The 16,393-nt window shown below is 41.2% G+C and overlaps 1 protein-coding gene across 4 annotated transcripts in view; it reads right to left on the bottom strand.

Moving 5' to 3' along the window:
* CDC42BPB (CDC42 binding protein kinase beta) overlaps positions 1-16,393 on the bottom strand; it is a 98,882-nt gene that overhangs the window by 51,884 nt on the left and 30,605 nt on the right. For all 4 annotated transcript variants that reach the window (XM_035105453.2, XM_035105462.2, XM_035105471.2 and 1 more), the window contains exons 2-5: positions 16,297-16,388; positions 4,918-5,001; positions 3,063-3,158; positions 1,000-1,148 (exon numbers count right to left, since the gene is read on the bottom strand). In XM_035105453.2, the coding sequence (XP_034961344.2) occupies positions 1,000-1,148; positions 3,063-3,158; positions 4,918-5,001; positions 16,297-16,388 (421 nt within the window). The remainder of the gene's footprint in view (positions 1-999; positions 1,149-3,062; positions 3,159-4,917; positions 5,002-16,296; positions 16,389-16,393) is intronic.

Below are 16,393 nucleotides of genomic sequence, written 5' to 3'. Positions count from 1 at the left end.
CACTTCCACATAACGTCACCCTTCAGTATGAGGCTCGCCTTAGTTATAATTCTTATTTTTCTACTTATTATTAATTGGGAAAAGAAATATTATTTAGAAGTGCATGAAATGCATATAAAGAGTTGCAATCTGGAAGTACATATAACGTGTTCTAGTCAGGCTAATCTAATTCTCAGGATCAGAAAATCTGTTTTGCTGAGTCATAGCAGCTGCACAAAGTAAAGATTGGCCAACATCTATAACGTATCACAAAACACTCTCCCCTGGAGAAAGACTTGCAGCATTTAAAAATTTGATGGTGTGTATTTTTTAAAGCAAGTTGGTGAATTACATTTTGACTGTTTAAATATAAAGGCTATGTTTTGGAAAGCTGAAAACATGGGACAAAAAGGACATGACCGACAACAGAACTGGTGGTGGAACCATTGCTACATATGTCTGGAAGAGTTGCTAAGTACAGTGGATGCTTGGGTTGCGAACGTTATCCATGCAGGAGGCACGTTCGCAACCTGTTTGCACACACACGGGTCACGATTCGGCGCAATTTAGCACTTCTGTGCATGCGCGAGCGCCGAAACCCGGAAGTAACCTGTTCCGGTACTTCCGGGTTCAGCGCGGTGCGCAACCCGAGAACACGCAACCTGAAGTGTCTGTAACCCGAGGTATGACTGTATGTCTATCATTGTGAAGACAGGAAGGAAATAAAGATCAACCCACAGGAGGGATATCATAGCTATTCCTGTTTTTACTACATCAATCTTATATTTATTTCTAATCTTCAGGTGAACATGTCAATGCTTATGAAGCCAAAACTGTACCACTCAAAATAAGAGAAATTTATCAGCAGACTTGGTATAGCCACAATGAATGGAGATGTATAAAATGTTTGGTTGGGGGTAGGGGGTTTTCTGTTTTAAGAAAATTGCTTACCCCTAAGTTGTAAGGGTTTCCTCCACAATGTTATTTATTTATTCACAACCAACAAGACAGAATCCTTACCTGTGCACATAATGTAGCTGATGAATGGAATGTATAGCAAGCACCATTTCCCCAATGTAGAACCTGGCCATATCTTCAGGAAGCTTGTCTTCAAACTTGCTAAGTAAGGTCAATAAATCACCACCCACATAGTAGTCCATTACTAAGTACTGAAAAAATGTGAAAACAAAATAAACAACACGGGTGAGAATCAATGCAGAACCCAATCCAACTGATCACATTCAGCAACTGCACAACCACAGCACAAAAGATGTGTCTGCAAAAAGAGGAGTCAAAGAGGCTAATGTCTTTAAATTATTACTATCCAATTTATTACCGGCTTCTTCACCAGCAGGTCCTAGGAAGGGTTGCAACAATTTAAAATTCAGCATTAAAAGTTAAAGCAAATCAGAGCCATGGAAATAAAACACAGAAATATCAAAATGTATTTAAAATGTGCTTTTTAAATTATTAAGTAATGCAGTTACAGGAAAGATGGAAAGTTAAGCTATTTCAAGCTTTCATACAGCCAGTTGCTAAAGTGGGCACAAGCCATCAAACATTTCTCCTCTGCAAGCTTCAGTGAAATATGGGAATGTGTGTGTGAGTGGCATGGTCCCAGGTCAAGAACTGAAGGAAGATGACATTAAGCTAAGCAGCTCTAAGTCTGGTCAGTTCTAGAAACCTACGCTACCTTGAGTCCAACAGATGAAAGGTGGGATGCAAATGTAGCTGAATAAATTGATCAAATACTTGAGTTATAATGAAGGTGCGTGACTTACGGTAATTGCATCCAGTGAAAGTTCTATTTATTAACTCATTGTAGGTAACTGAATAGCTTCCAGGAATATTTAATTTAGAGCATTTACACAGAAAATTGAGTGGCAATATTTTGCTATGAAAATAGATTCCAAGAGCTATGGTTATAGAGTTGCCCTTAGACTTGTAAAATGATGCCTTGGAGACAATCTGCTGGGTCAGAAGTTTGGTGTCATCAGTTCTTGACAGGCAGTTAACTCAAGAGAGAACAGCTTGAGAATATGGGTCAGCCAACAGTCAAAGATACTGACTGCTTGTCATGTAAGAATTCTGGGTCTCTTGGTCAGTACTGACAAAAATGCTTTGTGGAATTTAAACTTTTTTAAAAAAAAAATTGCATTATTTTCTCTGTGCTTTCCTGTCTCCAAACCACAGGACGATCAGCGAAGAAAGATTTTCAAAAAACAATACTTCAAATTAAAAGATACACAGAATAAAATTAAATGCAGAAACTGCGCCAAAGGTGAGAAGGGTTAATTTGGTTTGGAAAACATAACTGTAAAAAAGTACAAGAAAATAAAAGTAAATTTGGCTACTCAATCATTTGGGTACAGTAACTTTGACCAAGGTTCCCAAGAACTGCATCCATTTCATATGGATAAAGTTCCCTTGTCTGTGCATGTCTGTTCCTCAATAACTCTCTTCAAAGACACAAGCAAGGTATTTTTTTTTGCTGCAATTTCTCTGCAATAGCCCTTGGACAGTACAGATGCCCCCTGTTGAGCCCAAGCACTCCAGGGCCCTCCAAACATATGCAATGGCGCTGCAACCCTAGGCATACTTACTAAGAATAAATCGCTTTTAAGTAAGTGAGGCTGGCTCCTGGAGAAGCATGCATAGGATTGCACTCTAAAGTTGTCTGTGTTTTCTCTCAAAAATATTTCAGAGCTGTAACTCAACATTCAAAAAGCCACAGGTGGCCCTCAAATCAGTCGTGCCACCCTGGGTTTTAGCAGAAGCCTTGGGATCTTGTGTATAAAATAACACAATGCAAGTGAGCCAAGGTAAATAACTAGAGAATAAAAGCATTTAATGAACAATCATCCATCTAATTCAATTCACTCTAGCTCATTACGTTTAATGGCAAATCAACATATCAAAAGAGCAAAATAAAGTGTATATGAATGATGTTGGGAATTTGTTTTTCTTCCACAATAAAGACACAAGCAGGCAGGCAGATAATGCTCGAGATTCAAAAAAGGTACCCAACTGAGAAACTAGGAGTCAATGCCCTATTCCTTTAAAGAATTGCAGCTTTCACATACCAAATAGTTTTCATCCTGAAAGGCATAGTGCAATGTAGTAATCCACTGGCAGTCTCCATTCACCAAAACGTCTCTTTCTTCTCGGAAACAAGCAGTCTAAAAAGGGAAAGGGGAGTACTTTTAAATATTTGACATCTTTGCAGAAAACACAGGTGCAAACACGTTTACACCAATTCTGCAACACACCAATATTCATAGCAAGGAACCATTTACTACTTACAATATATCAAACTAACATTTCAAGACAAGTCCAAAAGGCTCAGTATCTTATTATATGAATATTTATAAACAACCAAATTATTAAAAAAATTGCAGTGTACAAGTTACATTTTTGTTTTACAAAGTCAAATATTCCTTTGATCACAAAACTCATTAACCATTCCCAACTGACCAGTTTATACAATGGGTCTGATATAGCTTCTTAACTACTTCAGAATTTTTATTTCTATATTTATTTCCCTCAAAGGGCACATGAACACAGCAAACCCATTTATAAGCCACCCAGAGTTTATATAACAACAACAACAACAACAGTAATAATAAGAATAAGAAGCTAGCACTGTTCAACAGATAGTAAAACCAAGCCATTCAGGGTAGGGAAGGAAATGGTGTCATTTTCCTTTCAAGCATCTGAAGAAGCCATGGAATAGGGAAATGACAGATTCCTAGCAGCAGCTAGGAATATATCTATGGGTGCAGAATAGAAACTATTTCCCGGGACTTCTGACATGAAAAATAAAGTGGTAACTTAAGAACTGGAGAGCTATGGAACTCTTAGATTTATAAAGGTTGTATTGTACCAGAGACTGGATATGGTATCTCTACAATGCAATGCAGTATCCAGTCACATATATGTCTGTCCAATGAAAACTAGGCACTACACTTATATGTGAACTTTGCAACCAAATTTCCTTTATACTTCTGAGAGTTCTTGCTAAATGTCATATATGTCTTGTTATAAATTATTATTGTTTAGTTTTTTGCTAATGCATTCTTCACTGATTCTACTGTGATGCGTACTATGCTAAGATGCTTTCTTCAGCATATTGTGTCCCAGTCTTTTAAAAGGTACAGTGGTACCTCTACTTACGAATGACTCGACTTATGAATGCTTCTACTTACGAATGGAGCTCCATCTGCCATCTTGGATGCTGTTTAGATAGGATTTTTTCTACTTATGAATTTTTAGATAGGGTTGCTTTGACTTACGAATTTTTTCTCCCAATGCATTCCTATGGGATTCGACTTACAATTTTTTCCGACTTATGAATGTGCGTTAAATTCATAAGTAGAGGTACGTTAAGGGTCTATTGAGGCATTTATAAAATTTCTGAACCAAGTATTACATTTATTAAGGGATCAACACTGCTTCAGTGTTTTCCTTTCACAAATACATTCTGATCTTTTTTAAGGAACTAAAAGAATCCTCCCTCAATTAACTATCCTCCTTGAAGACTTGAATTTCAAATTGCACAAACTTACATTCTTTGTCTTGAATAATGCATTTAGCATGTGGTTCTGTATGTCATAGCAACTGAAATCTGAAGCCTCCATGTAGTCTTTAACTTGGTTTTATAGTAAACAAAAATCTGGCCAATATAATTCATGGTAAAAAAAACTAGGGCAGACTGTCTGGTAAACGAATACACAGTATTGCTGAGAACAACAGATGCCTCGAAGGGACTGTCAGACTTGATTGCATTAAAGCATCTCACTTGGGGGGGGGGATTGCAGGGAGGAATCAAGCTCCTATATGCACATGCAGTAATTCTTTCTAATCTGGCAGAAGTTCACTGTGATTTTCTTTTTTTAAAAAAAGAAAAAGAAATATATGAATTGGAAATACTGCACTTACCTCTGCCCTTTTAAGCATTTCCCATTTATTTAAAATCTTCATTGCATAAATGCGCTCTGTGCACTTCAATTTAACAACTGCAACCTAGATTTTAAAAAAAGTGAAGTCAATGACATTTTAGCAATTTTGAATGGATTGATAACTTCTGAAACAAAAGACATTTTCTGATGAAGAAAGAATATCACAATATGAATGTCATCTTACATTACACCCTACTGTAAATTTGGGGGAGATCAATAAGCTACTGTTAATCAGTTTCATATTTAAATAAGGACTACTGGGGAATATACACATGCAAACCTGCACATCCTATAGGTAAACAGTGTGTCACCAAATACTTATGAACAAATAAATGGGAAGCCTTTTATATGAAGATGTGGAGGGACTATACAGACGGCGACCGTTTCAGGCGCGATTACCAATGTGGGTGCTTCTGGACCCAAAAGGAGGCTTAATGGGGCAGGGTATGCTTATACACACTACCGATAAACGTGGTGGTCAGGAACACCTGAGAATTCTTTATAAGAATTCTTATAAATAAATAATTGGGGGAGATTTTTGTGTGTGTGTGTACGTGTCGATTCCCACTTCCCCCTGCTGTTCCCTGAACCACTTCCAGCAGGTTCTGGAAGGAATCCCAACCTGTGGAATAGATTTTCAGGGTACAGGGGGCTGCTATAATGAGAAGGAATTGATGAAAATAATCTTCCCCTGCTTTTCCATTAGCAGAAGTATCTGCTGGATAAAAGGCCCTTCTGCAAACAGAAAAGCACAACTGGATCCAGCCCTATGCCTCTAGGCGGGGGAGGGGGGACTGGATCTGGCCAGCAGGTCAGGTAATTATTTCCACCACCCTTTGTGGGCCAGCTGTAAAGCACCTGATGTCACAATATTGGCAAGTGGCCTGTTTCTGCATGCACGGTTTGAAATCAAACCACACTGGCAAAGGCATAATTCACGAAGCACTGACGATTAGCAGCTCATTAGATCTTAAGAAACCACCTGGTTATTGTAGCTTGTGAAGCCACAGCAATTTGCATAAGGTTTTGCAGGTACCTGCACACCTCATTCTGGCTCAGCTGCACCTTTACCTGTGCCACTCCTGATGTTATATATGACTTCAGGTGTAAGGCAGATGGGCATGGCTTAGCCAAAATTCCCTTGGGGCCAAATGGGGAGGCCTGCAGGACCTAATTAGGTCCACCAGTTGGAAATCACACTGCTCCTCTAGTCAATAAGAACTTTATGCAGAGTAATCACACATAAAACAAGAGCTAGAAGGAAACAAATTAGACACCAGTTTGAAGGGAGCCAAATTAACCAAGTATTTGAAAGATATGCACATAATGACCTATATGTGAGTATTTAGTAGCAACATGATTTTACTACAAGACCAATAGAAAACATCTGTCCAAGCTTAGGGTGCACACTCCTAATACGGATCTGCAACCTTTATCACTCTATCATACACAGTTTAGGTGGCTGAAAGAGCTGTAGAGATTATGGACCTGTCCCCATTTTTCAGCACGTGTCAGAATGGCAAAGCACTGGAAACTCCTAGATCCTAGGGCAGCATACAATTTTTAAATGCCTAAGATTTTTCCAGCTCCAGCTCCATGTTTGCAAATTGTACTTGAGAATTTTCTTTAATGCTATTGACTTGAGTACAAGCACAGATAAGTTATTTTAGATTAATTCAATTATAATAAAAGTGATCACACACACACACACCTAAAATGAGCAAAGCAGACAAAATGATAAGAGAAAAGCAAGTTGTGACCCATGGATTCAAATCTGGCTCTAAGCAAAGACCTTGGACGCAAGGAAACATGTTTTATGTTAAGCACCTTAGTTTCTTTCTAGGATTCCTTTGCCCTTGTCTCAGAAGGAATGGTCAGCCTTTTGGCCAGCCTTTCTGGTCACAGCTAATGCTGATAAAGAAGGGATTCAATTCTTTGCCTTTGTCTTCGATTTCACAGCAAAGTCAGCATTGCTGGCTCTCCATCTCTTGCTTTATTCAAAATATGATTCCAATTAAAACTTAGTTACTAACCCAGGACTTAAAGGATGTTTCACTCATCTCCAACAGCTTTACTTAGAAGGCACCAGGAAGCAAGTGATGCAAGAGACTATATTGGGTTAGAAGACCAAATAATTTGACCTGAAATGTGGAGGTTCCCTATATTCCATAGCTCAATAAAAACAACTGTGGATGTCCTGTCAGAAAAAGAGAAGAGAATGCTCTTCAATGAAATGCATTTTAGAGATACTTTGGTGGGTGGGGTGGGCGGAACCCTTTGGCTACAGCTAATGTATCATTCATAGGAAGTTGCCTTATACTGAGTCAGACCTACTGGTCCATCTAGCTCAGTATTGTCTTCTCCAGGCTCCCCCAAACTTCAGCCCTCCAGATGTTTTGGACTACAATTCCCATCATCCCTGACCACTGGTCCTGTTAGCTAGGGATCATGGGAGTTGTAGGCCAAAACATCTGGAGGGCCGCAGTTTGGGGATGCGTGGTCTACACTGACTGGCAGTGGCCCTCTGAGGTTTCAGACAGGGAGTCTCTCCCCAGGCCTACCAGAAGATGTTGGGGATTGAATATGGGACCTTCTGCATGCAAGGCAGATGTTCTAGTACTCAAGCTAGCTCTGCCTCTAGCTACAGCCCTCCCCCAATGATGTTATTTCCTAGGCTAATATCATCACTTCTCCTAAACGAAGTTAATTTCGGGAGAGAACACACACACTACAGCATCTTAAAATCTGGGTACCGTAGCTAAGTGGGAGTGAATCAACACTGTAATGAGTCTTGGCACCTTGACAACTGCACGTTTTCTAGAAATCAGTGAAGCAAGCACAAGCAGGTTCTAAAGAGCAGTAGAAAGTAGGATTAGTTTAGCTTTCCACTAGTGCTGACATACAATTATAAGCAGGGCTGCTTATTCTATGAAATTTCTAATACCAACTGCTTATCTGGTATACGACTGTTTTCTTTTTTTAAATCCAGGTTTCATGGTTGCAGAGCTAAGTTCTAAAACACAGAAGCCACAACTGTGTGTGCCAATAGAAAACAACAAAATGCACTGAAATCCAAATACTACAATTCTTAATAAAAAAAGCTACTTAGCAGTTTCCAACTATATTCCTTTATCCCTCCCTAGCCTTGCAAATTTATTCATTCAAATGTTTATACCCTGGCCCCATATAACACTGTAACTCTACTGACTAGAACATGGGTAGGCAAACTAAGGTCCAGGGGCCGAATCCAGCCCAATTGCCTTCTAAATCCAGCCCATGGATGGTCCGGGAATCAGTGTGTTTTTACATGAGTAGAATGTGTACTTTTATTTAAAATGCATCTCTGGGTTATTTGTGGGGCATAATAATTCGTTCATTTATTTTTTTCTCCAAAATATAGTCCAACCCCCCACAAGGTCTGAGGGACAATGGACCGCCCCCCTGCTGAAAACGTTTGCTGGCCCCTGGACTAGAATGATTTTAGAGTACAGGACAACAAATCAGGATCACTGAACTTAGGAACTCAACTCTGTCTTTGAGACCAACAGTGGTAATCGGAGACCCTCTGAACCAGAGGATGGTAAGTTCAAGGCTGCTGGTGTGGATTCTATATCAGCAGAGTCCATAGAACCAGAGCCTTTGCATCTGACGTTTTTCAACTAGTGGGGTGCAGTGCTTTTCCCCCCTAGAAAAACGGGTGCCACTACTCACCATGAAGTTGTAAAAGTTAAGTGTCACACTTTTTAAGCAGAGATAGATGTGTGCCAGTACTGCGTGCCCTCTGATAAAAAAACAACAACACAGGAGGGGAAAACTGGAGGCAGAGGCCCAAACAATCATAGGTGACCTCTAGCCCTCATTGGAGCAATTTGCTCCATCGAAGCTCTCTATGGTGCTGAAGCAACCAGGCTGCCTTGATTGGCCCCATGGACTCCCCTGGAGCACCAAAATACGGAGGAGCACCTCCGCCTGGCCTGCATGGTGGAACCCAAGTCCACATCTTCATTCAAACTCTTCCAGCAGTTCACTATAGATATTAAACGACATGGAAGACATAACAGAATCCCATAGAGATTCCCTCAGGGCAAGGGAATGAGTAGAAGTTCACCAGCACCACTTTCTGGAACAGCCTCTCCAGAAAAGAATAGAAGCACCATAAAACAGTGTTGTTAAGTCCCAACCCAGCCAGGCTATGCAGAAGGATGCAATAATCAATGACAGGCACTAACAGCCAACAAAACCAAGAAAGGCACACTCCCTACTGTCTGGTTCCTGGAGTAGCTCATCAAAGCGAGACTTGAAGCCAGATTGAAATGGGTCTACATATCATCCAGAAAGGCCAGGAATTAAGCCTCAATGTCTCAGTGTTTCTCTATTTTACATTTTTAAAACTTTTGTTCCTGTTATATTGTCATGTTATACAGGCAGCCCGTTTACACACATTCATTTGTGTGTGAACGTGTATACATATATTGTGCTGAATCCAGAAACGTCATAAAGGTGTCAATGAAACATCACTAAAAGGGTGGGATGGGGTGCTTGCAGGCTTTTTCTAGGGTTTCAATTATACATGATTTCACCGACACATGCATAACCCCTTTGCAAACAGGGGGCTGCCTGTAATTGAGCGTGCTGTATTGACTAGCTTGCACTAGTGCATGCAGTGGATCAGTAGTGTATTCTTAATTCAGTCCTATGGCCTAGCTGTTATACAAACTCCAACCCCAAAATTTTGGAATTGTCCCCAGACAGCTCATATACTTTGTTGGGTAGCTGAATGAGAATTAACTCCTTTGTATTAAGATTATTGCCTATAAACCAATTGAGGAGCATGGGATTATAGCCCTCCTCGAACACACACAATTCCAACATAGGAAGATAACAGAAGAAGTTACTGTAAGGGGTTGGGATAAGGGGTTATGCACAATAAGGTTTTAGGACCCAAGAGGTTAAAACAAAACAGAAATTGATGGATGCTCTATGCCTGTTTCAGCAGCAACAGCAAATGTAGCAGTACAGTACATCTTCCATAGCCAATGTCTAAATCTGGGCACTAGATCAGGCAGTCATTACTGCTTAGATTACATGAGGAATTTTCATCAGTATCTCATTCATGAAAGAACTACACCTTTGCACTGTGATTGGGCACTTAAGGCATGATCTGTATGGTTCATTATCAGTTTTCTGGCCACTGAAAAGCAATCCAGAAAACACAAAAGCATTTTTAAATCTGTCTTCATACTGAGAAAATGGAATAATGATTAGCTATACTGAACTCTTGGATTTTTGCTCTTATTAGGCATGGAATGTACTGTTGCAGAAGTGATAAATAACCTATACAGGCAGCTATCCCTTTATATGATTCCCTGTTCAATCCAATCTGCTGCTTAGTATTTTGAAAAATATACTATTTTTCACATTCTGTATGTGTGTCATTAATCGTTTAAACTGACAACCAAGCTGCTGCCTGTACTTTGAATAAAAATCACTGTCTAGACTAAAATGTGCAAACAACAGCTACCAAGTGTCCTTATTTGCTCACAAAATATATAAGAGTTCTTTTGGGGAGGGAAGAGTCATTCTGCTCTTTATTCTATTGGGGGGGGGAATCAGATTCGAAGTCATTTTTTCCTCTATGTCCCTGTCCATTTTGTGTGACACAATGGACTTGTCAATACAAAGCAGCTGTGGCTTTTAAGGAAGTGGAGCCATGGCTGCATCACACAATCAAAAACCCAAATCCTCTCTGTACCAGAAAATAATGTTTAGAACTTATGGCAGCAAGCCCAAATACTAGGTGTAAATTGAACATTGTGCTTTAATGTGAAGATTGGGCTGTACTGTTTAACGCGGTTGACAAGAGGGGGTAGTTCTGCTTGTTGTTTTTGCTGCAACAAACTTTTGAGCTTTGAAACACTTAACATTTTCTTATGGCAAAAAACAGGGACCAGATTCAACTACCAGTAGCAGGCAGCTCAAGGAATTCTGCTATTGCAATGGTGCTTCCCCCCACATCTACTCTGGAGGGTCAGGAAAAACCCCAGAACAGTGGAATAGAAAAGCTAGGAGCCAAATGGCTTCTGGGACCTGGGTTGTGGGCACCAAAACGGAATGTCTAGTAGCCACAGGGGGGGGGGGACACTTTTTATTTATTATTTTAGTAAGCATGGATTAATATGCAATTAACATTGTTAATATCAGATTTGTAGCCTAAATTGTTAATACATGTTTAATTTGGTGTTTACATCATGTTGGTACCGTACTTCAGTTTTCAAAGCACTCTACTCTTTATTGTTAAACTCCTTAACATATTGTCTATCCTTAACATATACTTCAAGGTTTCAAAGGAAATACATTTCATTAATTCTTGAATGTCAGCCAAACGCAAAAAAATGACTTTTTGAGGTGCTCACAAACAGAAAATATTTAGGTGCAAAATGCACCTGGTGCCCTGCTAATTTCGAACCCTGCCCCAGAATAGTGTGTAGAGAGATGAAGGAGGAAATTGTTGTGTCAGGCAAGCAGAAATGTTTGCACTGATGAAATGACCTTTGTTACACTGAATTCCACCTTATGTATTCAAGTTGCTGCATAATTCTTTGTTTTAATATAATGAATTTGTTTGCCTTTACCATGAAATAATGAACACCAATAAACCTAAAATTAGCCTCAGTGGCTTATTTATATAAAGCATTGTTCTGAAATATTTCTTGGGGGTTTGTGACATTAGCAACTGAAAAAGCCAACATGGGTACACCAACCTTTTCAAAAAATGATTATCATATTAATGCATATTAATTTTCAGCCTTTTTGAACAAGGTTAATTAATTAAGAAAGCTATATAAAGTAAACTAGCACTTGCATAGTCTAAAACTGGTCTAAGCATTTTCACAAACATGCTTTACTGTTTTACTGCATTTCAGAATATATCTAACTTGTATGTACTATATTTGGAGGAATCCTTAAAATACTTCTCAGGCTGAATAAATTTCTAATAAACTAAAACTATTTAAGATTCCATGGATTATAGATGTTAAGACAGCTTTCCAGATTAAAGATTAAAGTACAGCAAGAAAACCTGTCTTCCTGGGTTTGTGGACAGAACTTAAGTGCAGAGTTACAATGCAAAACCTCTTTCAATCAAGGAGAGGGATCAGTTGGAGGACTGTTCCCCACCCCCCCACCCGGGTTAGGGAAGGTAAATCAAAACTACAGTACATGTTCTGATATTTTAAAAATCTTATCATCAATAATAATAAAAGAGGTATTCACTCAATTAATTAATGGAAACAACAGAAATGTAGAATAACAGGATGTCTTTCTCTGTTCCTTTCCCCAAATCGGAAGCCACTGAGAGAAAACACAAAGAGAAAAAGAACATATTCTGTTGCAAATGCTATATGATAGACAAATACATACACCATATACAAGCCAGGAGCTGGTAAAGCTCTAAAATAGGATACAGGAACTCCACCAAATTAGAACAATCAGGGACATCAGGAGCAAAAAACTGACCGATTGCTTCATTGATGGGCTCCTGTTTAAATAAATTTGAAGCAAACCCTCTTTCCAGGACACATTCTACATACTGCATTATAAAAATAGACCATGTGATTGTAAACAGAAATAAAATATATTGATAGTATAGGTAACTGTGGTCTCTTCTTAGTATTTTCTCCTTTATCTAGTCTCCTTTCCAAAACACAGCATCACACATGGCACCTTCTACAGATGACCCAGTGGGGCCCATTCTAAAACACTATAGCACCTAAAGTTAGGTAAACACAGCCACTCTTCATCCATATGGCAGAAAGAGACCATTCCCTTATTGACCAATCAGAAGTCAAAGCAGCACATCATTACCTATACCTTTTCCTAAACATGCAATGCGCATGCACCTGGACCTTTAACAGTCCCACATATATACAAGACATGCACCTGTCCTTTGCACTTTGATGTAGAGAACACCAAAGCAACAACAGTATCATCATCACAGCAAATTTGACTGTTGGGATGGGAGAACATGCATGCTGCTTAGCCACACCATATTAAGCAACATCATTCCACAACCCAAAATGCCATTTTTATTCATTCAATAGTGCTGTAAGCAATAGTTTCTAACCCAAGGCTGAGCTTCCCATTCTGAGGATTATGTAAACTTTTTATCTAACAAAAATACAATGCAATGGTCTGAATTAAATAGTAATAGCTTATTTAGAACAGTGCCACTGCAGGTTCAATCCCCAGCCTCTCCAGGTTGGGCTAGGGAGGGGTTCCTGTCTGAAACCCTGAAGAAGAACAAATCAGTAAAGACAGGACTGAGCTGGATGGACTAGTGAGTCTGATTCATTACGTAAAAGGCAGCCTCCTAAGTGTTCCTGAGGGCTGGAAATGTCCCTTTATAAATTAAAGACCTGATTTGACAGGGAACCGATACCAAGCAATAAACAAAGGCTGTTAACCAAAGGGTGGACTTCCAGTTCAGGGTCTAGGACTGGAAATATACTGGATATACAATTTTCCATTATCTTTCCATTCAGCTTGTGTTTCCAGAAATCAAGGATGCTGAGGCAGGTCAATAATCAAATCTCCCATGGAAATATAATACCAATGCAAGAGATCCAGTTGCACAAGCAATGCCCTTGTTAGTTCAGAACTTAGCTGCCAAGTATCCCGTTTTTCACGGGAAACCCCCGGATTTTAATTCGTTTCCCGCTGTTCTCACGAATGGAGAAAAATCCCGGAAATCCCCCGGATTTCCTACCTGCCAGGGAGCCTCCATTTTGGGTGCCGCTCTGCCCATGTGTGGGCACCGGAAATAGGTCAGAGCAGCACCAGAAGTTGCTTCTACGCATGCCTGGCGGCCACCACCAAAATGGCCACCGGGCATGTGTAGAAGCGACTTCCGGTGCCGCTCTGCCCTATTTCCAGTGCCCACACATGGGCAGAGTGGCCCCGGAAGTTGCTTCTACGCAACTTCTGGTGCCGCGCTGTTGCTGATCCCGCATTTTTCAGCGGGAGACTTGGCAGGTATGGTTCAGAAGCAGCTCCTCATGCTTCCCAAGCAAGTGGTAGCTCCAGCAACTTTTAAAACCAGCTTCTGATGCATTGTAATGAGTTGCTATTGGGAAGGGGGTAGGAAATGAGAACTCCCAGTTCACATACACAAGCCTAGGAAGAACCTAAAGGGATTATGCAACTGCAGCCAAATTCTGCTGATGAATCCAAAGAACACCCTGAACTCTTTTCAGCATGCATTCAGCAACATTCTCCTGGGATCCAGTACAATTAGTTAAGTGCTGTCTGAGAAGGCAGAAGTATTTGCCCAGACACCGAGATAGCCCTTTTACCAAAATAAATCTCACAGTGCTGTATATGACTGAGAAGGCTCTTAAAACATTTATTCCACTCCCATTTATCATGGAAGCATACATTTCCTTGGATTTAACAGGCTGCTATCTTCAAGACTAAACATTACCGTGTTTCTCACATTTTAAGACGTCCCTATAAAATAAGACATGGCACGATTTTCTGGAGGCAATAAAATATAAGGCATCCCCCAAAAATAAGACATGCTGAGTGGGAGCAGTGGTGGGAGCAGGTCTGCATGGCGGTTTTGCAGCGTGCGCCTCGCCGAGCACTGCTGTTTCTCCCGGGTCCCGCTCAGTCGGGACTCTGCGCGGTGCGCACTACTGTCCTTGCCGGCTCCCGCTGAGTCGGGGCTCGGCACAGCGCACGCAGCTGTCTTTGCCGGCTCTTTCTTGAATGAATCCCCCACCCCGAATTCGACCAAGCCCAGAACAGCCTGCCAATCACACCGATGAGCAACCGACGTCGCTTGCTCCCAGCGGTCATGAAGGGGCGGGGCTCCGCTTGTGAGCAGGCCGGGGGGAGGGTGAGAGCAGAAGCGGCCATTGGGTGAGAGGTGTTTCGCGCCTGAAATGGCCGCCGCCGCTGAACAATGGACGAGCCTATGGCAGGAGCAGGGCCCACCGCGGCCGGTCCTGTCGCCATGGGTGGGGAAAACGAGGCTGAAAGCCGGCAAGGCCCCGCAGACCGGGCCGACGGAGAGTCGCGGCTCAACCTGTTGGACACTTGCGGGGTGTGCGGCCAGAACATCCAGAGCCGGCGGCCCAAGCTGCTGCCGTGCCTCCACTCGTTCTGCGTGCGCTGCCTACCCCCTCCGCATCGCTACCTCATGCTGCCGCCTTCCGCTGCACCTTCGCCGGGCGCTGGCGGCCCCAAAGACCCGCCGCTGCCTCCGCCGCCGCCTTTGCTTCAGCCTTCCCCGGCCCCCTCGTCGCCCGTCGCCACGCCGCCCTCGCCGCTGCACTGCAACCCGGGTAAGGAAGCCCGCGCGGCGGCCGTGTCACGACTGGGGGGTGAGGAGGAGAAGGGCTCGTAGTTATCTCAGAGAGGGAGAGCCCCGACCCAGCGGGAGCCGGCAAGGGCAGCAGCGCGCGCCGCACCGAGCCCGACCCAGCAAAACTCTGAAAGCTTAAAAAATTAAAAAGCTTAACAAAAAAAATAAGACATCCCCTGAAAATAAGCCATGGCGGGTTTTTTTGGAGTAAAAATAAATATAAGACATGACTTAAAATGTGAGAAACACGGTATGCATTATGTCTCTTTACCATCACTTTGCTAATTTAGCTACTATCTTTAGATGCGAATTCCAAAATCATGCCACAATAACTAACAAATAATTCTCCACATTTTTCACAATATATCCCCATCAATAAAAAGCTAGCATTTTTTCCTGTGCACTTTTATAATTCAGATTACTAGCCACTACAAACTTTTTGCCTCATGGTAGGCTAGCAGGAATTTGTACACATTATGGGTTGTACCCAATAGTGTCATGGAAGCATCTTTGATCTAGAAGTGGAGGGGAGGGAATTTTTTGCCAATTTCTCCTTCTTCTTGCACATGCTGTCTTTCAACTCTCTGGAGCAGTTTTTTAGGGTTGCAAGGAAAATCAGTGAAAACTGTATTCTCTCCTCTTCCATTAGTGAAAGCCTCCACTGGGTCAAAAGCCCTTCCACAAAATGAAGGACACAACTGGATTCAGTCCTATATGTATGAACTGTTCACCCCTAGGCTACGGCAGCTATAGAGTTAAAGATTCTAAAACGGTGGGGGGAATTGGTTTAATTTAGCAAATACAATAAAGATTCCTGAAGCACCTTAAAACCAAGCTATTTTATTGTGCCATAAGCTTTTGTGGTTTGGAGTTCACTTAGTCCAATGAACTAAAAATAGTTAAAAGAGAAAGAGTTTGAAAGCAAAGCATGCAGTGTATTTACCAAAAACTTACAATAGACAATGTATCTAAAACTGAGCTCCAATGGCATCTTACCTCACCAAATGCACCTCTCCCAATTACTTTTATGATTTCAAAGTCATCTCGATGAAGCTGCATTTCTTTCACCAGCTGAGTAAATGGTTTTGCTGTT

This window comes from Zootoca vivipara, chromosome 1, assembly GCF_963506605.1.
Source record: "Zootoca vivipara chromosome 1, rZooViv1.1, whole genome shotgun sequence".
NCBI lineage: Eukaryota > Metazoa > Chordata > Lepidosauria > Squamata > Lacertidae > Zootoca > Zootoca vivipara.
This window is presented reverse-complemented; position numbering and strand designations above follow the sequence as displayed.